Here is a 24,125-nt window from a genome sequence, read left to right on the forward strand (position 1 = left end):
GCTTGAATCCTGATGGTGCAATGAGCAAGGGACTCACATCTGAGTATACCCTTCCACGCTTAGGGTGGACAAAATAATTTACAACAAGGGGTGGTGATGGACAGAGTCTCTGAATTAAGCAGAGTACTCTCACCCAGTCAAGAGATCAGGGCTAGATCCAACACCGTTTTTTAGCTCATTGCACCATCCCAGTTTCAGAACCCGGCTGTATGCAAATTAGTCTGTCCCTGGCCCAGTGCATCATGGGAACAGGGCAGACCAGACTACAAAAGCCAATTCTTACACTGGGAAGGAAACAAGCTTCCGGGGACCGGTTTCTGCCATTTCAGGCGTCTTCGGCCCGGCTTGCTTGAATCCTGATGGTGCAATGAGCAAGGGACTCACATCTGAGTATACCCTTCCACGCTTAGGGTGGACAAAATAATTTACAACAAGGGGTGGTGATGGACAGAGTCTCTGAATTAAGCAGAGTACTCTCACCCAGTCAAGAGATCAGGGCTAGATCCAACACCGTTTTTTAGCTCATTGCACCATCCCAGTTTCAGAACCCGGCTGTATGCAAATTAGTCTGTCCCTGGCCCAGTGCATCATGGGAACAGGGCAGACCAGACTACAAAAGCCAATTCTTACACTGGGAAGGAAACAAGCTTCCGGGGACCGGTTTCTGCCATTTCAGGCGTCTTCGGCCCGGCTTGCTTGAATCCTGATGGTGCAATGAGCAAGGGACTCACATCTGAGTATACCCTTCCACGCTTAGGGTGGACAAAATAATTTACAACAAGGGGTGGTGATGGACAGAGTCTCTGAATTAAGCAGAGTACTCTCACCCAGTCAAGAGATCAGGGCTAGATCCAACACCGCCTTTTTGTAATTATTTTGGCCACCATGAGTGTGGAAGGGTATGCTCAGACATGAGTCCCTTGCTCATTGCACCATCAGGATTCAAGCAAGCCGGGCCGAAGACGGCTGTAATGCCAGAAACCGGTCCCCGGAAGCTTGTTTCCTTTCCAGTGAAGAATTGGCTTGGTAGTTTGGTCTGCCCTGTTCCCATGATGCACTGGGCCAGGGACAGACTAATTTGCATATAGCCAGGTTCTGAACTGGGATGGTGCAGTGAGCTAAAAAACGGTGATGGATCAAGCCCTGATCTGTTGACTGGGTAGGAGTGTTCTGATTAACTCAGATACTCTGTCCATCACCACCCCCTTTTTGTAATCAAATTGATTCCAGACACCCCCACCGAGTATGGTCGCCTATATACCAGTTAGCTCACAGAGCCACTAGAAACCCCTCTTACCAAGGAGAGAATAGTTCTTGGCAACTATCGAAAATGACTACCCTAATTCCTCAGGATCGTAGAAACAGTGCAATACTTTTCTCTCAGTCACTCATGCTCACTTTGTCTCGGAGAGATACACAGAAAAAACGGTGGGGGGCGTTTTTCAATAAACATTTATTGAACCAGCGTCATTCTAGTGTAAAATAGGTGTGCTAAAACCACCATTAGACATTAACAGATATAAATGATTATAAGCACTACCAGAATAAAGGATGGTAAATGTCTACCATCGTGCTAAAACAACTAATACAGGCCAGTATATAAAATACATGACAGTAGTAAATACGTACTCTTACGAAGCGACCCTAACTAGATGTACCTAACTGTACTTCGCATGTATGTATGGGTATAGCCAATAATCCCTCTAGGGTAAAGTCAACCCCATTACCTGAAGGGAAAGACTGTGGGACCCCGTCTTGGTTTCGAGATGGACACCCCGCAAGGGATGTCAGACTACTGCAAGCTGGAGTGTCTGCATGCAGGAACCTCAGCGTTTCGAGGCAGTGTGTCAGCATGGAAGTCCTTTTTCTCCTCTCCTTGCCTCAGCAAAGACATGGTGTATATATACCCAAAACTGGTACCCCCTGGGGTTCTACCTTACTGTGTCATGTAAGACTTGGGATGATGGAGGGAATGACCCCTTTAACATAGTTAATATGCAGGAAATGGAAGTCCTGCTGAGTTTCCAAGCATCCTCATACATAATGAATGAAGCTAGTTTTCAGGGAAAATCCCACGTCCTGCAAGCAATACCTTAACAAGGTAAAAGGTCAGTCCCAAGAACCGTTATGTAGTGTGATGGTAGAGAAGAATATTGGTGAAAGGTTAGGTGGTTCCCCGAGCCTTTATTGGGGTACCTATATGAAACATTACTGCAGGTTGCAGTGGAACACGTTTCCCACTTGCAATGCATTTGAGATTTACATATACTTCCTCATACTTTATTTCCACTTAAAATGATAAACCACATTTCAATTATATGGGTAAACTGTCAATCTGAAATAGTTGTATTGAGCGGATTACGTCAAGAGAAAATAAAAGCAGTGTTTTTTCCCTTCAAATTACTAGTACTAAAGTGGGCGATTACCAATTAACACGTGGATACCCACAGCTTAAACCGGTGTATTAATTGTTGTCATGAAATTCTTTAACATAACTGCATTTCCTGGGGAATGTGTACTGCGCAGTACAGTACGTTAATTAATCGTGCAGTGTTTGTAAGGCAGATCACACATGTATGTTACTGACACTTGTAATAGTGCACAACCTGCAATTGCTAAGGAATTGAAGCACTTTCGGCAGTCAGGGGCGACTATCCTAAATGAACTGCGGTTTTCGCTGCAGGTTCGAGACTGCTTGGGCTTGTGAGGGCATGCTGTCAGCAGAGTGCCCTGATCTGCCTCTGTGACACATGAACTGTCACTCTCAATCAGCGCTGAAGGAAACTTCCAGGTGACTGATGGGTGGGCAGACCTCGAGGATAGCTGGCATGTCCGCTGCCGTCTGGATGTGTCCTTAACTGTAAGATGCCTCAAGTCGCTCAGCAAATGACTACTTCAACTTTAGACTAATACTCAGTGACGCCACACTCTGAGGGCTACGCTCATATATGCCTCCGATTTACTGCCAACGATAGTCCTCAAACTCTTACGTCAAATCTCACACGATAAAATCCCAACTTATTTTATAAAAGAGTACAATTCTGTGTACTATACCTGCATGGCAACGGGGAAATCATTCTGTGCCTCTGGTGGAAAGAATACATCAACAGCTTTCTTTGGGAATGGTTGGTTTCCTGTAGGTGGCGTGCCAACTTCAATTATATGCAACTATTGAATAAAAAAAGGATTAAAGGTGCATTAATGAAAGCATGTAGAAGTTTCACACATCTTTGAGATATCGACATTGCTTATCCGAAAATGAGACGAACAGCCCTATTTGAATTAAGATAAAACAATCACAAGGTGAGATGGAGACATCTGCTCAAAAACATTGCACAGAGGGACAGTACAGACCATCTGCTTGCTCCATTCCCAGAGCCCTCAGCTTCTACTTCCCATCAGTGAAACCTCAGTGAGATGCATCATTTTCTTGTATAGCTAAGGCTTTTTTCATTTAACGTTGCCACAGCGCGTTATCTAGGATAAAAACTTCATTTTTGTTTAACAGAACAATATAATAATGGCATAGGACGCTTCTTTCAAGAGTACATTTGCTCCGCTTCTGCATACCTTGCCTCCTGCCTGTCCTCTCACAGCAAAACAGAACAGCGTTGATTCTTCTGCATTGCCTTCCATCTTAAACTGCGCAAAGCTGGCAGCATGTCCCTCGATGGGCTGAGACACTTTCCGATCTACAGAATAGAGCTGCATGGCGCCCACAACACGGTTTTGCTGTATAAAAATAGACATGAAATGTAAATTGTTTGAGTACTGAGCCATTTCATGCTTTCAAATATGAAAATGGAGTTTAAAAAAAAAATCATGAGGCCTATGCATGAACATTTTTTTTGTTCCAAATAGACAAAATCTGAACACAATCAGAATTTTATTTAGACTAATAATTGAAAGTCAGTTTACTAAAAGGAATATTTAATAGAACTTCATTGTTTTAAACACAAAGGGGTAAAAATGGTGCAATATCAGAAACCACAGAGACTACTACATCAATTTTTCCCAATAGAATACTTTGCCACTTGGGGGCAGACATTTGCCACCGATGGCCTCATTTGTACCCAGTAATTTTATGAAGATATAGTAGTGTACTTGCGAAGGCTGGTCGATTTCAGACGAGTACAGTGAGTGAGGAAGCCCTAATGGTAAAGGAACAATGCCCTTTTTCAGGTCGCTGCTTACCAGATAGCACAGCGGTCTGGTATGCAAAAACCATCTTGGGGACTTTCAGAAAGTTGACCTTGGAATGCATTCGACCCTGGCATGCTGTTAGCTTTGTGGTATGTAACTCACATTTCCTGGCTTACGATTTGCTGCGTTTTTTTGCTTTAGGCTACATCCCCATGCTAAAGCTGTGTTCACCTTATGTGTCCACAAACTCGTTTTCTGTAATAAACAGGCCTTTAAATCTTATCTCGTCACATTTGCTGGATATTCAATGGCAGAGGTCAAATATCATGCTGTGTTTTCGTGGGAGCCTGGTGTTTATTTAGCTTTTAGCTGACTTCAAAGTGAGAGCATTCATACGAAAGAGGAATGCAGCATAATTTGTTAAACTGCCTTAAGAACAAACTTCAAAAACCATATTTCAGTTTCAGCGTCAGCCTAAAATGTGGTGATATTGAAATTTTTACATTGTTTATGGCCCACTCACCATCAAGCACAAGATAAGATTGTTTTACAGGAAAGAGCCAGCCACATTGTAACACAATATAACAATGCTTAGTTTTCACTTTGATTTGTAAAGCATTAGCCTTATTTAAAACATCTGTGCAACTTGTTTGGAGCGATGGAGAAGTTTAAAGAAACTTTTTATGAAAGCTTCGGTGTTTATGTACCTACACAATAATTATGTATTCCGTCTGCACCTGTGCCTTTTTGAGAATACCTATCACTGAATATAAACAATTTCCTTATTTTTCCTTGCAGGCACTAGGGTAATGATTTGAATGGTGCAGCAGGTGTTTTGGTACAGGGGCGAAAAGCTCTAAGAAACCGACTCACTGAACACCAATTATTGCTATATGTTACTACTAAACAAGAAGTCACAGTGCAGTTACCATACAGGCACTAAAGCCATGATTTGAATGGTGAAAAGTTTACCCCCCGGCCCTACAGCACAGGGGAAGGCCTCTTTCCCTGCTGCCATAATTTTTTCATGGTGGGACAGGGGTCAAAAGCTCTAGGAAACCCACTTATCACCGATTATTGCTATGTGTTACTACTAAAAAGGCAGTCAAACGCACAGTTACCATACAGGCACAAAGTCAATGATTTGAATTGTACAACAGGTGCAGTGGCAAAGGAGCCAAAAGATCTAGGAAACCCACTGAATTCTGATTCACTATGTTACTACTAAACAGCCACAAAAGTGAAGTTATCTTACAGGCACTAAGGCAATGATTTGAATGGTGCAGCAGATGAATTGGCACTGGGGCCACAAGTTCTACGAACACAGATTATTGCTATATTTTACTACTAAACAAGTACAGTAGTGCTTTTTTTGGTTCTTTCGTAACCACAGCATTAAAAGTAACACATAGCCTAAAGCATCCTTGTAATAAAAGCTGTAACACATTGGAGGACTTTTCTGTCAACCTACAACTTATGTTACATTCAGCCCATATATATGGCACACTTTCAGAGGTTTTGTGTGGTCCTGGACACGTGAACACCTTGACAAGGGCATTCTCCTTTCTAGAACATTAGCACATCTGCCTGTGTAAACACTATATAAATATTTATAAATTACCATATGGCATTCCATACCAAGCATTGGGAAAGTCAATAGGTCTCGCCTATGCGAGAGCCATTGGCTTAGTCAATGTTTTTTTAGCCATATTATATAGCTAGCTCTAGCTTCAATGCAGCATAACTGAATTAATTTTTAAAGCACTATAACGTGGACAACGCTGGCTGTATCATACAGCTTTTTTACATTACTTTCAGACATTTGAAACATATCTAAAAACATTAGCAAAGCCAAAGATCTTACATAGGTAAGACCTATTGGCTTTGCCAATGCTGGTTCTCAACTGCAAGCATTCAGTGGATCGATATAGAATGATCCAGAGAAATCGTGCGGACTCAAAACTGAATGGAGTCTTCAAATCAAAGCTCTCCATACCACAGTCAACGTTCAAAGAAGCTCTCAACACCAATTGAGACCTCAGCAAACTAAGTCTCGAAGTCGAACAAGTTGCAGACAACACTCGGATAAAGGAGAATGGTAATCCCAAAGATTTGCCTTTTTCTCAGAGGGATGTCCTTGGTTGTCTTATGGAGTTTTATGGAGTGGGTTACACAAGTCTGGAATTGGAGGAATCTTACTATGGCCCTTTCGTTGTGGTTGAAGCCAGTGTGGTCAAAGTCCGTTTTTAGGCCGAGCCTTGGCAGAGTGCATGCGCTGTCTGGAAAACTTGTGATAATCACTGTACGGAGTTTAATCACGGTGTAATACTGATAGCAATCAGTATTACACTCATGCATTGCTTTTTTTCCTGGCTCCCAATTGGCAGTGCTCCTGATACATCATTTCTGCCAAGGAGCACCGCCCAACTAAAGTTTACTTGCGCAGTAGGTGGGTATGTGTTCCGTAATGGACTAATTTTATATACTGCTAGTTAATTATTAAGGCGCCCACTTAATCTTTAGTCCTGTTTAAAACTGCAAATCTCTAAATGCAAAGCAAAACATTGGTCAAGAATAAGCTGCCCACGTATGGGCCAGCAAAACTGGACGTGCTCAGAAAATAAGGAGTTTTTTGCTCACAGGAAGACCTGTTTACAGAGCTCACTGTTTTCCATGTGGTGAGGTAGCAAGAACTCATTGCTAAAAATCGGGCACTGGGCGGGTCTCATCAATCCAGATCGCACCTCTAGCACATAATGTTACGTGCAGCACGTTCCGCCTTTCACCAGCTGAGTTGTCTGCAACCTCTTCACTGTGCAAGTTCGCCTAACTCAGAAGACGACCCATGTACTCCGGATCAGTGTGGGCACAGTGAATTTGCGCCTATTGAAGCCACCCAGCCTGCCTTCACGCAGCATCATAAGTGTGCGCCTGCTGTGAGGGCATAAACTGAAACTCTCTGGAGGCTATAGACCATCACGAAATGCGGAAAATCTACTGCTTGAACCTCCCACTTTCAAGAAGGAAAGATCGATGGCCCAATCCTTTTCAGGCAACGCAGTGAGAATCTGGAACTCACTTCCACCTCAGCTCCGGACCACCTCCTCCTCCCAGGCCTTCAAAACTGACCTCAAAGTTCTCCTCCTTCTAAGACACTTCCAAATTTAATTCATGCCCTCTCTATTATCCCAAGGAAGACCTTTTATCATAGAAAATTTCTATTCTCCGTGACTATGGAAGTGCCTTCCCAGTGTGTTCTTGTGGTTTGAGAGTCTGCCATTTATTGCAGCATTACCCTTTTACCTGTGTTTGGTACTCTTTTGTAACATGCACACGTCACTTTTCTCTTGTAACACACTGTTTGCTACCTCTTACATTTTGTTTGCTTTCGATACTTGCACAAGTGCCACCATTGTCTACGTAAAGTTTGCTCTTGTGTTTGAGTGTCCTCCATTTCTTGCAGTATTATACCTCTACTTGTACTTTGTACGCTTTTGTAACCTGCACACATGTCACTTTTTCCTCCTGTAATGCACCGTTTGCTACCTCTTGTATTTTGTTTGCTTACGAGTTACTTTTGCCTCATGTAACGTAACGTTTGCTTTTGTAATTTGTTCACTTGTAATGTTCTCATGTATCAGTTCTGTTCCTATTGTGAAGCGCTCTGACACCTTCGGGTAAAGTCCGCGCTATATAAAAACGCATAAATACTGAGGTAATTGGTTACGTGGTAGGTAGCCAATCATCGAGCGGCACTAGTGGCTACCGTGTCATCCAGTGGAACGGCCCACTCCTGCTCTATGAAACTAACTCAGGACCTATACTTCGGCGCTTTGAGGACCGTGAATGTGTGTGCTGCTACCCCGGGAACTGCAGGGGCGGATTTCACCCTCGAGTCGTGATTCACAGCCCACAGTTTATAAACAGCTCGCTCAGAAGACCCGAGCAACTTTGACGTACATCTGTCAGGGTCATGAAACAGCCTTTTCGAGAACTGCCCGAGGGCAAGGGACCTTTTACTGAAGTAAATTTTTCCACTTGTTGGGGCTCCCTCGTGCTTCTATGTTTTAACTATTTTTAGTTCACGTACTTTGGATTATGCCCAATACGTGTTTAGTTATGTTTAGGATTAACATTTTTAATGAGAACTAATATAACACCTCTGGGGACGTTAACGTACTGCAGAAATAGTTCAAGAAACCCCAGTGCATTTCCCAGTCAGTGCAGCTTTCTCATCGGATAAACACACTATCCGATGTGTAGGGAACAGCAACCAGGGTTTACGTTTCCTAATGCATCCCATCAAGATCTCTTATTGAATGAGTGCAGCCTATGCGGCAAACTTTTATTGTTTGGTGCTTTGGTAGATTCACTTCTTTCTTTTTATAGATCTCAAGCTGTTCTGTGTCAGGGGTGTGCAACAACCTCACAATGCGCACTCTAAACTGTGTAACCAAAGGAAGGAGAAGTGCACCGCCTTTTAGGTTTAAGTTGTGAAAACTTAATCAAAAAATGTCATCAAAATTTGAGGGTGCCGCCCGGGTGGCGTCTCTTGTCAGTGACGTCTACTGAAGAACTCTGTTGTGATTCAAATGGGTCATTGGAAGCATCCACTGGCGCTCCACTCCACTCTATCAATATTGGCTAGGTTCTTCAGTAGTGCCAGATCTTTGTTGGTAACGTTCCTGTGTTGTTTTTTGTCACATTTTATCTTGAGTAGATCTTGCTTTACCATGGTTTCAAAAAGATCCAGTGTTTTGTGGCTCATGGGAGCCATAAAGGTACTCTTGGGTCGCAGTCCCTTCAGTTGGTCCGGTTCTTCGACCGAGCATGAATTTTGTCAGTATACTTGTCTTATTTTGTATTCAACATATGTTTATTTGATACTGAATAAGCCGTTATTTTGCCTTGTTTCTAGCTTTGTGGTCCCCGAAGAAGGGCTTAATGCCCGAAATGCATTGGACTAAGGAATTTGATGTTCATCAATTTAACATAAACACTAAGAAAGGATCACGGTGATATACAAATGGACTTATGAATAAAATAAGAACGTCATGATGAAATGTTCTTTTTGATATCTTACTTACATTGAGAAATTCTGGTATAATCCAGAAGATCAGAGTGGAGCTCCAGGGGATGCACTCTAAACTGTGGGCATTGATAAAAGGTGATCTTATTCTCCAGTAGTCCCCAGTGTATCCACATAGGAAAGATGAGATGCTGAGTTGGTTCCGTCGGTGTTCAAATCGCTGCGATCGAGGCATACTTGAATTACCCCACTGAGCAGGAGTAGGGTGCGACATGACTAAAGTGAGCCAGGTTTCCTAGACAGTGCCTTGCATCTCCAATCCCTTCTGCAGAGCTACAGCCTGACCCTCCCTGCCTTCTGTTCAACTTGTGTTTGAGGAATCAGTGCGGCGCCAGCAGAGTCCTTATTCATGCTAAGCAGGCGCCCTACCGAGCCCAACTCTCGAAACAGCCCGGCATGATTTAAAATCATATTTGATCTGTATGTTTTTATTTTGTCACGGGCAAAATTGCTAGCAAAAATCCTCGCTTACATGTCAGTTACAATAGTGGAGCACATGCCAAATGTCTCATAATTATGCAATGCATAGTGGAGTCCCAGGTAGCTATGGAAACAGCATAATACCCCGATTTGCAGCTAACAGATGTAATATCTGCAACCAGTATTGGCTTTAAAACTAACCACATACCACCACGCATATAAAGGTTATATTTTGGAGCGATGAAGTGCATGACATTGTCCAGCATTGGTTACATTATGAATAGAGGTGGGTGAGCCACTGAAAGTTCGAGCCAGGCTTGAGCACGAAGCATGGCTCTGGCTCAGCTCACGGTCCTGTTGGAACTTCGAGCCTATAACGAGCTCAGTTTATGTTGCTTCTGTCGGTTTGCCTGCCTCACTCTACCCATGATGTGGCGTTACGGTCACAACTTTTAACCAGCTTCTAGTCTCAGAATCGGCTCAACGTCCTGTGTTTTTGGGTAAATCACTTAATCACGCCCCCTGCCTATGAACAATGAATTTCATCGCAACTGTCACGTAAAGCTCTCAAATACATTTGGGTCGAGTTCATGCTATATAAAAACTGCTGAAAAATCCATAAACAGATTAAAACAAAGTCTTAACATAAGGAAGACAACTAGATACCCATTTCCAGGCTGATCTGCACAAAGTTAAAGTAGAACACTAGGCTAAATTGCGGCTATTCAGCTTAAATTGTGGGACTTTGGACAACTTTTTTATTTCACTGAAACTTTTGCAGTTTGCAGAGGACTTTTTTGTTAATTCCAGCATAGAGGGCGTTGCCCGTAGTCTAGTCTGCTGGTTATGAGGGGGCTAGTGACCGTTTTCCTGGAGTCGGAGGGTGTCCATTTGATAGTTTTACGTAGTATGCGGAGGGTGTTGAAGCATGCAGAGGAGACGGCATTGATCTGGTGATTCATACTAAGCGATTAGTTCAGTATAATGTAGAGGTTACGTGCATGGTCTGTCGGGGTGGAAGTGTTTCCTACGGTACGGGGACACTTGGTGTCTGACCATGCGGAGGGTGTGGAGCCGAGGATGAGGACTTCAGTTATCTCTGAGCGAAGTTTCAGGCAGCTGTTCTTCATCGAGGTTGCGACGGCTTCCATTCCTTCTTGGAAGTTATGCCTGGTGATGTCGGGTTTCTTAGTGAGGAAGAGTTGGGTGTCATCGGCGTAGGAGACTATATTGAGCCCATGGTTTCGGATGTTGGTTGCGAGGGGAGGGGGTCATGTAGATGTTGAAGAGGGTGGGTCTGAGTGAGGATCATTGGAGTACTCAACATCTGTTCTCTGTTGGTTCTGAGAGGAAGGACGCCAGTCTTATTCTCAGTGTTCTGCCTGTGAGGAATGACCATATCCAGTCAAGGGCCTTTCCTGGGATGCTGGTGTCATGGAGTCTGGTGGCTAGTGTGGGGTGGGAGATAGTATTGAAGGCCTCTGATAGGTCCAGGAGGATGACGGCTGCCTTTTGGCTTTGGACAAAGAGTGCAAATGTCATCGGAGTGTTGTGTTGAGGAGGTTCCAGATTTCTATGGCATGTCTGCGCAGGGAGTGTACGTTGAGGAGAATGCAGTTCAGTGGCTTGTGTGCTCTGGTGTCGGGTGGGCCCAGGGCTACTGCTGAGGACCGGAGTTGGATGAAGGTACAGCAGCAGTGTCAGCAGGGGATCAGGCCTTGGGTGTTGCTCGGCGTCGATAGCTGGCAGTTGTTGCGTCTGGGGTTGAGAGAGTGGAGGGTGATGGGGTTGTAACAGTGGTGGGGGTTAGAAGGACCAGGGATCCTGGTGCTCGTCGTGCTCGGGTCGCAGATGGGTGCAGACTATCTAGTTATTGTCGCACCAGCGGTGTAGGGGTCGGGTGGAAGGCAATCAGCTGGGAGAAATACTTCATAAAGCTAAAGTAGTGATTCTTAACATGTGGTATACGGACCACCATGGCTCCTCCTCTGAGGGTCCACAACTGTCCAGAACATTAAATAATATTAATGCCAACTTCATAGTTGTGTGACCAAAGCAACCACACTTGACCCCAAGCTCAGGGGCACTTCGCTTTAAAATCATACGGGTTGAAGGCATATGCTCCACAGTGGTTCTTCCTGTGATTTGCAATTACCAGGTGATAATAAACATTTCATGTTAATGTGGTGATTAATATACTTGCTTGAGAGGTCGGAGTTTTGTCTAGTCTAGAGGAAGTTTAGATTCCTCACAAAAGAGGGTAAATGTGCAAGCTGCAAAGCACAATGTTTAACATGCAGATCATAGAAATGTATTTTAAGTAGATAACAGTGAGTTCATGATTTTGTTCGAGATACTTTTATTACTTGCTTAAAATAACCAGCATAGAACAGCTTCACGCAACACATCAAGGCATTGGCTTAGAAACTTGGTATTCCCTCAATCTTTTTTCAATTCAAAGGTTGCTAAAAAGAGTGCCTTTGTGTAGTAAGAATTTATTAGAGCAATCAAACCCAACAATTCAATCATTAACAATACGCATGGTATGCAACTCATACACCCTGTAGCACTCGTTCACCATACATTGATTTTACACACTTGTATGATTCATTGTTTTTGTATAATGTTTACACACTTGTACGATTCATTGTATTTGTATAATGTGTGTGATTGATGTGAAGCGCTCTGACACCCTATATTACAATGAGTAGTGCTATTAAAATGATGGGCATTGTTGGAGGGTGGTAGTGAGGAAATTCATGGAAAAGAAGGCGTTTGTGCGGGATTTAACAAAGACGGCTGCGCACAGGGCACCATCAGCGCTAAAGACAGCCCTGGATGGAAAATAGTCTTTACATATAGTAAAACTACATTTCAAATATTCAGTAACTGTGAAGGAATTTGAAACTGGAGGCTAAAAACTAAGTTGCATTAAAGGCAAACAATATAAGTAAATGTAAATGTCATGGTACTTATAGAGCGCACTGTCACCAGACGGTCACCTTGCGGTGTCGCCTATGCGGTTTCCTGGCGCTGATACTCATACCGCTGTGGAACCCTTCCTGGCTTTCCCTGTGAAGTGTCCACTCCTGGGCACCCCCAGGGTGAAGCCAGGCATCCTTAGCGCTGTTGGGGCCGGTGTGGAGGCTAAGCAAGCTATTGCCCAGAGTTGCAGCATGGGGCCCGTGATTAGAATAGGCACCGAGGCGAGAATTAACAGGTCTGAGGAAATTGAGCCCGAGACCCCGCCGAGGTGGGAATCGAACCCTGGTCCCTAGCCAGAACTCTGCATCAGGGTCTGCCGCTCTAACCATTGAGCCACACTCCTCCACTATACAAAGCGTTATGGTGGAGCATAGCATATAGCTTTGTCATTTATAAATAAACCTAGCCTCTGAAGAGCGTCAACCTGCCCATTAAAATTCTAATTTTTATGAATGAGAATTAAAAAAAATGTGTGTTTGTTTGATGTATGTAGATTTGTGTATTTGAGGTTCAATCCTAGAAATTGTTTAGGCAGGGGTCAGCGGCCTCCACCAGTATATCAGTGGGGGTCCATTCAAGTCAGGTTCTTTTATTGACAAATTGTTTTTGGCCATCTGTTGCTTTTGTGCTGCACTCGCATTTGCACAGCATTGCATTACACGCTCACTTTCAGCTCTTATCATGCATACTATTATCAGTGCATTAATATTTCTGGAGTACCTCTGCATTGCATTCTAACTAGGGCACAGTAATTGAGTAAGACCGTTTTAGATGGTTAACAGAGATAGAGATGACTGATACTCAGCCCTGGACTAAAATAATGGAGTAGAGTTTTGAGACCGGTTGTGATGCTGAGTCTGCATCAGAGGCAGCAGTTCATGGAACAGAATCTGTAAGTGATTTTTCAGTTGGTTAAGTTCCATCAGATGACTTGCATTCCATTGAACCTAAAGAACATGGCTTTGGCAGTTGTGATGACTCTTTACAAGCACAATTTATGCTGCTGAAAGACAGTGGCCATGTAACCCACTTTGGAGTGCAAGCAAGCACCTCATGATGCACAGGGATAGGCCTCCTATGCATATGCATATCCAGATGCAAATTGCAACGTTTACTGCAGATGTAAAGTCAATAGTGCAAATGTGGTGATCTTTGACCGCGTCTATCTTTTTTGTGACATTTTTATTCCTTGACATTACTGTGTGGCAAACAGTTTGAGGGGGGAGCATGGAGGTCCTAGGACGCCTAGTCTTGGTCACACTGGTGGTAGACTCCCACTTCACTGGGGGAGATGAAACTTCCCATGGGAAAACTGCACAGGCATGCTGCTCTACTTGTACAGTTTGGGCAACACCCAGCTTAAAATAAATCATGAGCAGAATTCGATTTTTGGTTCTTCTATTTATACATTTCAACTCACAAATATGCTGCACTGCCCAGGACTATCCAAGACCAAACAAGTTGATAAAAATCCGTAGTGACATGGAACACTTATCTACCAAGTTTCCAGAGATTTATTCCCTTTGAAGAACACAGTAGTCAAGTCATTGATCCTGTACAAAGGGTGGCTGCTTTTCAAGTAGTATGTACCGAACAAAACAGAGCGCTACAGAATCAAGCTGCACAGGTTGTGCGAGAGCACCTGTGGTTCTGTATACAGCCTGAGATTTATGTAATGGAAGGACTCCAGTATGAATCCTGCAGAATGCTTTTTCACAGCACGAATTATTGGAAATATTGTACAGGGTATGCATAATCACTTCTTCATAAAAGTTATAATCTTTAAGCGGACAGCTGCTGTGTAGGAGCCCAGATATTCAGCAAACTGTACAGTGCGGGAACTGTGACTTGCAATACAGTTAAAGTTACAGCAAAGGATTCCCCCCAAGAGCCTGTTTGTAAGAAGGTTTCAAAAGGCCAGAGAAGTGCACTGCATTGCAACGGACTGCTAGCTATCAAATTCTCAGATAGGCAACAAGGATGTGTGCTCCGGATGAGAGCAGAGGTCAGCTCACGGAAAAGCATAAGCCTACCTGTATACAGGATTACAACATGTACACACATGTCTATCGTCAGACTTCCATGGGAAGACTGATGTCATTCCTGGAACTTGTCTATCGTCAGACTTTGATGGGAAGACTGTTGTCATTCCTGGACTTTCAGTTGGCCATTATTGATAGTCTCACTGCTATAGAAGCAGTAGTGTTTATTTAATTTAACTTTGTATGGCTGCAGGATAGGTGCTTAGCTGACCACATTCCTGCCACATAGAAAAAAAGTAATCAATATCACTGATGTAGTGTTTGGGCCTTTCTACAGTCGGAGTCCTGCGTTTCCACCCGAATATTGGCTGTTGGTAAATACCAATCTACTGACTGTGCACTATTGTTAAGTGAGGATTTGTTATGTATCCATTCGGCAGATCAGTACCAGTGTCCTGCCTTTGGGGGCCCAATGACTAGTGTTCTTTTCCAGTTAACCCAATATATGGTTGTTACACACTTTGTCCTGATGAAGACCCAGTAAAATAAATTCATGGGGATTGAAACTTAGACGCATTTATCTGTTGACAGGCATTCATTGTAGTGCTTAAAAACTGTGCTGTCATTTAGTTTTTTGGTTTTTTTTAGAACTCTTATTATTTAACATTTTCATCATTATATTCAGTTAGTAAAATCATAGAAACTTAGTTCTCAGTCTCAAAAACAAAGTCCTAAATGGAATATCGTTTGTGGGAGTCTGTAAGCAGTTTGCATTTTGAATCTCTTCACCAGTTCCTAATGAACAAGTTACTTACCTTCGGTAACGATATATCTGTAAGAAACAGTAGTTAGTATTAGATTCCTTACCTTAGAATATCCCCAGGCGTCAGTCTGGATCCGGAAACTTTTGCGTAGCAGTACCCCTGCGCGTCGGTAGGCGTCGTCTGCAGGCGTCCCCTGCGGCTCCGCGTCGTCGGCGTCGTGCGCCGTGATGACGTCGCTGGAGTATATAGACGCCGCCTCCGCGCGCTGACGTCAGTTCTTTGCACACAGCTTTTCCGCGCCAGAACACGCAGAGCCATGTGAGAACCAACACTGGTGCCATTTGAAACTAGGGCCCTGAAAGGGATGTCCTTAACCCTAGGTATCAGTTCGCAGAACGGGGAGGATGGGCGGGGCGGTAAGGAATCTAATACTAACTACTGTTTCTTACAGATATATCGTTACCGAAGGTAAGTAACTTGTTCATCTGAAAGAAACAGGTTAGTATTAGATTCCTTACCTTAGAATAGATACCCCAGCAATACCAACCCCGGTGGTGGGTCTGCGAACCAATACAACCTACACCAGAAAGTCCTGGAGGACCGAACGGCCAAAGAAGCCATCCCTCCGGACTTGACTGTCCAGGCAGTAGTGCCTCGCAAAGGTGTGCAGCGAGGCCCACGTGGCCGCCTGGCAAATGTCCTGCAAAGGGACTCCCCGGCCCAGGGCAGTAGTAGCCGCCGTGGCCCGAGTGGAATGGGCCCTCAGCCCAACAGGAGGCTCCTTCCGAGCCAAAGAGTAGCATGCTTTGATGCACAGGACGACCCACCGAGAGATGGTCCGTTTCTGTACCGCCCTTCCCTTCTTCTCACCCACGTAGCCAACAAACAGTCGGTCATCCACCCGGAACTGGCGTGTGCGATCCATATAGAATGAAAGCGCACGTTTTGGGTCCAGACGATGGAGCCGCTCTTCATCCTTTGAAGGATGCGGAGGCGGGAAGAAAGAGGGCAAGGTGATGGACTGCCCAATGTGAAAAGCAGAGACTACCTTGGGCAGGAAAGAAGGTCTAGTCCGAAGAACCACCTTATCAGGATGAACAGACAAGAAAGGAGGTTGAATAGAAAGAGCCTGGAGCTCACTCACTCTCCTGGCAGAGGTGATGGCTACCAGGAAGGCCGTCTTTAAGGTGAGAAGACGGAGAGGACAGGAATGAAGGGGCTCAAAGGGAGCGCACATCAGGAAAGTCAAAACCAGGTTCAAGTCCCACTGAGGCATCACGAACGGAGATGGAGGATACATGTGCGTGATGCCCTTCAAGAATCTCAACACAATAGGGGACTTGAACAAAGATGGCTGATCAGGTAGCCTCAAGAAGGCGGAAAGGGCAGAAAGATAGCCCTTGATAGTGCCCAGAGCAGAGCCCTGCTGGGCAAGGGAAAGGAGGAAGAGGAGAACCTCAGACAGAGGGGCAGAAAGGGGATCCACAGCCTTCGCTGTGCACCATGCCACAAATCTGTTCCACCGGCAGGCGTATACCGACTTTGTGGAGGGACGCCTGGCTGCCAGAATGACATCACAGACTTCAGGAGGCAAGTCAAATGGCCTCAACTGTCGCCGCTCAATCTCCACGCATGGAGGTGGAGACTGGACAGGTTCGGGTGGAGGACCGTCCCCTGCTGCTGCGACAGAAGGTCCTCCTGAAGGGGCAGGCGGATCGAGGGACCGACTGTCATGCTGAGTAGCTCGGGATACCAGTACCTTCGAGCCCAGTCCGGAGCCACAAGGATAACTTGGGCCCGGTCGCGCCTGATCTTCTTCAGCACTCTGGGCAGAAGTGGTATAGGCGGAAAGGCGTACAACAGACCGCAACTCCACTCGCGCCGAAAGGCGTCGCCGAGCGAGTGCCGTCTTGGAAACTCCAACGCGCAGAACTGATGACATTGCGCGTTCTCTTCTGTGGCGAATAGATCTAACCAAGGCTCTCCCCATTGCTGAAAGAGGCCTCTCGCCACATCCGAGTTCAGACGCCATTCGTGATCCACCGAGCACCGACGGCTGAGTTCGTCCGCCCTGGCGTTCAGAGAACCTGCCAGGTGTTGAACCGTCAGAGTCACGCCCTGACGTTCCAGCCATTGCCAGAGGCGCAGAGCCTCTTGGCAAAGGGTCCACGACCCCACACCGCCCTGTTTGTTGCAGTACCACATGGCGGTGGTGTTGTCCGTGAACACCTGCACTACACTCCCGTTGACAAAGGGGAGGAATGCCTTCAGTGCTAGGCGAATCGCCCGCAGCTCCAACATGTTGATATGGAGCCGGGACTCCGCCGGAGACCAGAGGCCTCTGATCTCCGCCTCTCCCAAGTGGCCACCCCAGCCTTGGAGGGACGCGTCCGTCACAACCACGTGCTCCGGTTGGGGAAGGGAGAGGGATCTGCCCCTGACCCAATCGCGGTCGGTAAGCCACCACTGCAACTGTCTCGCAGTGCCCTCCGAGATCAGGACATGGTCGGATAGGTTGCCCTGATGCTGGGCCCACTGAAACTTCAGGTCCCACTGCAGAGCCCGCATCCGCCATCTGGCGTGATGCACCAGAAGGATGCAGGAGGCCATCAGCCCCAGAAGCCGCAGCGTCAACCTGACCGAAACCCGGGATAACGGCTGAAAGATGGGAATCAGAGCCTGAATATCCCGGACCCGCCGTTCCGGAGGATAAACCCGAAACTGCGCCGAGTCGAGAACCGCTCCGATGAAAAGGAGCTTTTGAGAGGGACACAGGTGTGATTTCGGCACATTGATGGAAAACCCCAGCTCGTGCAGGAGGTCTGCCGTCATCTGAAGGTGGTGGACGACTGTCTGGGGCGAGCCCGCCTTCAACAGCCAGTCGTCGAGGTAGGGGAAGACTGAAACCCCTAACCGGCGCAGATGAGCTGCGACCACCGCCATCACTTTCGTGAACACCCGTGGGGCGCTGGTAAGGCCGAACGGGAGCACGATAAACTGAAAGTGCTCGTGGCCTACCGTGAACCGCAGGTAACGCCGGTGGGCCGGCAGGACGGGGATGTGAAAGTACGCATCCTGCAAGTCCAACGCTACCATCCAGTCTTGTGGGTCTAGAGCAGCCAAGACCTGAGCCAAAGTCAACATCTTGAACTTCTCCTTCCGGAGGAAGCCGTTGACGTTCCGTAGATCCAAGATAGGACGCAGGCCTCCCTTGTCCTTCTTGGGTACCAGAAAGTAGTGGGAGTAGCAACCACACCCTACTTCTGGCCCAGGAACGCGCTCGATGGCCCCCTTGGCCAAGAGGGCCGTAACTTCCTCCTGCAGAAGTGTCAAGTGGTCCCCCGACACACGGTGGTTCTGCGGTGGCATGGCTGGAGGAGTGGACTCGAAGGGGAGGGCATAGCCCCTTCGGACAAGCTGCAGCACCCACCTGTCCGATGTTATCGCGCGCCAGCGGGAGTGGTGATGGCGAACCCTGCCACCCACTGGCGTCACGTGAGCCCGAAAGCTCGGACTAGGAAGGCTTGGATGCCGCAGCGGAGGGAGGCGTGGACTGACCACGACGCTGGCCTCTACCGCCACCACGGCGGAAACCACGGGCGCCACCGCGCTGGGGAGCGCTCTGCGCCGCGTGGCTGGCAGCACGTGTGGGACCTCCCCTCCCTTGGCCACGAAAGGGCCGAAACGAACCCGTCTGCTGGCGCTGGGTCGAGAGACCCAAGGACTTGGCCGTGACCCTGGAGTCCTTGAAGCGCTCCAGCGCGTGGTCCGCTTTGTCACCAAATAGGCGACTGCCATCAAATGGCATGTCCATAAGTGTATTTTGGACGTCTGGTGAGAAGTTGGCAGATCTCAGCCAGGCATGGCGACGAATCGCCACCGTAGTGGACATGGCCCGTCCCAGTGAGTCCGTGGTGTCCAGACCACAACGGATCGAGTACCGCGCCGCATCCCGGCCTTCAACCAAGGCCCGGGTGAGCTTGTCCCGCACTTCCTGGGGGCATTGCGGCAAACACTCCTCGACCGTATCCCACAGGGAGTGGGTGTAGCGGCCCAAGAGGCACGCGGTGTTACAAGACCGCAGTCCAGCGCTCAAAGAGGAAAACACTTTTTTTCCAAATAGGTCGTACCTCTTTGATTCCCGGTCGGGCGGAGCCGACGGAAATGCGGACTGTGAAGTGGAGGCCTGGATCACCAGACTCTCCGGGGAGGGATGGGTGGACAGGAAGGCAGGGTCGTCCGAGCAGGGACGGTGACGCCTGGCAACGTTCCGGTCAACCGGCGCACCAGAAGCGGGCCTGGACCAGGTGCCCAGAAGGACATCCGTCAGGGCCTCATTAAACGGCAGCAGAGGCTCCTGGGGGCATGACTGCGGTTTAAAAACTTCCGTCAGAATATTCGGTTTGACCTTCGCGACGGGGAGCTCAAGGTGTAAGGCCTTGGCAGCCCTCATCAGGACCACCGAATAGGCAGCACCCGCCTCGGACGCCACAGGGGACGGAGAGACAAACCCAGGGTTGGGCGACTCGTCCAGGCCACTGGCATCACCCAGATCACCTACCCAGTCCACATCGTACTGGCAGGCACGGGATAGAGGGTCCTCAGACCCCTCCCAACCCTCTCCATACTCCTCCTCGTCATACCCATATTCTGGGTCGACGATATAGACATCGGGGTCAACGGGCCCCATCGGCGTCGGGTCCGGCGTCGGCCGACGCCGGTCCGGCTCCGAGTCCGGAGTCGGGGAGGAAAGGGGGGTGGCGCCGCGCGGCGTCGGTGCCGGGGACCCGACGCCGGCCGGAGCCGACGGCGGAGTCGCCGCACCACGCGGGGGCGGTACCACGGGTTGGCCCACAGGAACCGACGCCGGAGAGGCCGGGAGACCAGCCGGCGACGAACCAGAGGGAACCAGCGGCGCCGGGGCCGGAGCCACCGGCGGCGCCGGGGCAGGAGCACCCGAACCGCTCGGGCCCCCAGACGGGACCGACGGGCCCGCAGGCGCCGAAGGCCCCGCCGGAGAAGACCTCGCCCTCATAGCAATGAGGAAGGCCTCGATCTCCTCACGCGACGCGCCTTCCCCAGGGACCGACAGGTGTGGGGTAGACGGCGTCGGCGACCCATGCGGGACCGCGGGGGTGGGGTCACCCGAGCCCCCGGCCGCAGCACGCGGGCGTCGGGGGGAGTCGGGGGTGCGATGGCGACGCCCCGACTTCTTGTGCTTACCTGACGAGCCGGAGGAATGGTGGCGACTCCCGGAGCGCCCATGGCGGCTCCGCGACCGTTCCCTCGACCGCTCCCTCGACCTCCGACCGGACCGGGACCGCTCTCGACGCGGGGCCGACAACCGGAGCTCGAGAAGCTTGCGGGACCGCTCCCGCCTAGCTTTTCCAGTCAAGGCCCGACAGTCGACGCAGGACTCCACGTCGTGGTCCGCGCCCAGACACCGGAGGCAGAGTCGATGGTGGTCGGTGACCGACATCAGGCGGTCGCACTCGTCACAACTCTTGAAACCGGGCATCCTACCGGCACCGTAAAGATCAATCAGTTAACAAAAAACTTGGTCAAAAGACCGGAGTACTGCTCTTCGGATCTGCGCTAACTGGCGCGGAAAAAAGAAGAACTGACGTCAGCGCGCGGAGGCGGCGTCTATATACTCCAGCGACGTCATCACGGCGCACGACGCCGACGACGCGGAGCCGCAGGGGACGCCTGCAGACGACGCCTACCGACGCGCAGGGGTACTGCTACGCAAAAGTTTCCGGATCCAGACTGACGCCTGGGGATATTCTAAGGTAAGGAATCTAATACTAACCTGTTTCTTTCAGATATAATCTTGCCTTGGTCACCGTATGTGTTTGTACCCCGTGCTAGGGCCTAAATACCACTCCAAGATTTCCACGGTCCTCACACTTTGTTTCATTTCTGTGGGCATCCTCGCCCTTTGTATATCACTTGCTCTGCGTTCTGAACACCATTCTAGGTCTGTCTTGCACAGTCTTGTTGTTCGGCTAGATTTCGTTTGGCTAACCCCCGGGCTAGAGTAACCCATATCTGGGGATCTTTGGTAGGAGGTCATCTCCTGAGATATTCAGTAATTTTTCTTTTGGGTTCACTTGAACTGTTCGGGATATGACTTGGGTTAGTATTGCAGTGATTTGGCACCAGAAGGTTTGGATGAACAGGCAGTCCCATAGTATATGAAGAAAGTGGTTTCTTGGCCACAGTTCTGTAGGCATAGTGATGTTGATGTTTTCACTATTCTAAAAAGTAGGGTTTTGGAATAATAGGAGCAATGGAGCAATTCCTTAATTGAATCCGCCTGAATATAACACTAATTGCTACCTCTTGGCCCCTGCAGCGCCTCAGTCCACTCTTAGTACTATCATTTTCAGTCGTCCTTCTATAAATTGTACAGTCCACAGTGTGGGCCTACTTATCTTGTATATCATATGTGCAACTTTATTCACAATCACTATGCTGCCTTTTGAAGCACCTACATACTAAATGTGTATGCATGGGCAATGTACAACACATAAATAGAACCGTATGTATATTTTAGTAAGTCAAGACAATTTCTGAGGCCAAGGGAGCATAGGCTTATGGCTTCATTCTAGGGAACCATTGTTTTTAGAGATGATTAGTTTGCGCTCATCAAGGAAAATGCAGAAGAGTTATTAATGTCCCCAGAGCCCATCTCTTCTAAGCCTGTGTTTTCCAACTTGCTTCACTATGTACCACAGAAAAGTGTAGTACTGGAAAACTGAATGAAGTGGAGCAGACAGTACTAGTTACCATAGCACTTCCAGGACCCATTACTTGGCTTGCTATGCTGCCTTTCAAATGGTTCCATCGAATTTGGAAATTTTTCATGACATGTCTCAACGAAAGTAGTGAAATACAATATTTTTCATTCTAAATTAAAACGTAGCCTCTGTGCCTTTCAGAATGACCATTTTTATAACAAGTGTGGGAATTGTGGGTGGAAGGAATTTTGTGGATCCCCACAGATTAATATTTTCCCCTCACAGAAATGTGAGGAAAATGTATTATTTTAGCCAATGTTTGAAGTTTGCACATCATTCTAGACAAGAAAACACAGTGAGAGCCATGCAAATAAAACAACCCTGGACACCCGTGTCAAGTTATCAGAAATGTCAGGGTTTAGCAGATTTTATTTGATGGCAGCAAAGCTCAGGCCCAAATATAGCCAGCAGCCCACATTTCCAAACTGGGTCAATATTCATGGCAAAAACTGGATATCTACATGCTGCGTTTTGAGGCCTTTCGTATCACAGCAATAAGGCAAGGTCACATCAGTGGGGTACCATATTTATCAGAAGACATGTGGAAATGCAGAATCACAGACCATTTGCCATTATCAGCTGATTTTTTCTCTATTTTTGGCTTCCAAATACAAGCCAGTGTGCAAGAAAGAAAATTTTTCTGCAAAATGCCCTCTGAATTATACAATAGTCTTTGGTAACCCTAGATTCAGAGCCACTATTTGTTTTTTGAATAGCTCTGTGTGATGTTTGTTCTGAGGAGGTCTGTAACATTGTATGATTAAATCTCTCAACACAATCATATCTGTATTTATTGAAATAGATCAATCAATCAAACAATTTATATAGCGCGCTACTCACCCAGAAGGGTCTCAAGGCGCTGGGAAGGAGGGGTCCGTTACTGCTCGAAAAGCCAGGTCTTGAGTTGCTTCCTGAAGGAAGATGAGCTGTATAAACATTAGAAAACAGGTGACCTATAAAAGGCGGGGGAGTGGCAAACAGCCCAAGATGGCTGTTGCATAAACGGCATTCTCCCGGGAATAAAATCCTGATTTACATCCCCATAATCCAGTGAGGAAGGGATGCCGAGGCGCCCGGGGTGCCTACCAGGGATATAGGCAATGGATGGCAGGGCTCAGTACTGAACCGGAATGCACCCGCTGAGGGAGGGCCTGGGTGTCGGGACTTCCGCATCCGGGAGAGAGGCTGCTGCGTGAGTTGTGGCTTGCAATTGGCCGGTGGAGTCACGGTCGGTGCTGGGACCCAAGGTGTAGACCGAGAGCTACCCGATCACGGATCTCTATCCGGAGTACACAGATTGCGGCCCAGGCTCAAGTCACAGCGCTGGGCAGTTGGAATCGGCGGCCGGCGGCCTACGGGCATTAGCACAGACCCAGGAGAGGATCCTCCTGCCCCTCCGCTATCCTGACACTTAAGTTAACAGGTCACATTGCTCCTTGAGCTCTGGCCCCTGGGTGCAGCGCCAGCATGTCGCCTGGCGTGGAGCGGCCTAGGCGCTGATACCCCCTGCGGCGAAGAAGGCTGCATGAGATTGCGAACGGCGTTTGGCTGCCTAAGCCCGAGAACTTACTGGCCACCCCCCAGCGAAGACCGCAGTAGGGTCGGCCGCGTGTCTGTCCGGAATGGTCTGTGTGCGGTCCGATCTTGCAGCACTGCACCAAACGGTTGTAGCTTGCACCCGAGGGCCCCAACGACAAGACTGGCGTTTGCGTTGAGCTTGTGAACAAGGGCACAGACTGAAGGGAGGATCCTTCTACGGCGCCACTTATCTGGCACTGTTGAGCACTTAAGTGGATAAGGGGCTACTCTTTGCGCTACCCAGTTGTGGGCCTCCAGAAACACAACAATTACGGACTCCGTGGGACAGGGGCGATCTACAGACCACGCAACTGCAATTACACTCTGTGGCATCCTTGGCAGCCATCACCTGCCCGACTCT

General features: G+C 47.9%; 1 protein-coding gene across 1 annotated transcript in view; it reads right to left on the reverse strand.

Moving 5' to 3' along the window:
- The window catches only part of CLTC (clathrin heavy chain), a 987,367-nt gene that overhangs the window by 725,445 nt on the left and 237,797 nt on the right, over positions 1-24,125 (reverse strand). Inside the window, exons 4-5 of the mRNA XM_078679837.1 lie at positions 3,571-3,732; positions 3,055-3,168 (exon numbers count right to left, since the gene is read on the reverse strand). Of these exons, the coding sequence (XP_078535963.1) occupies positions 3,055-3,168; positions 3,571-3,732 (276 nt within the window). The remainder of the gene's footprint in view (positions 1-3,054; positions 3,169-3,570; positions 3,733-24,125) is intronic.

The sequence above is a fragment of the Lissotriton helveticus genome, chromosome 3_1 (genome assembly GCF_964261635.1).
Source record: "Lissotriton helveticus chromosome 3_1, aLisHel1.1, whole genome shotgun sequence".
Lineage (NCBI taxonomy): Eukaryota > Metazoa > Chordata > Amphibia > Caudata > Salamandridae > Lissotriton > Lissotriton helveticus.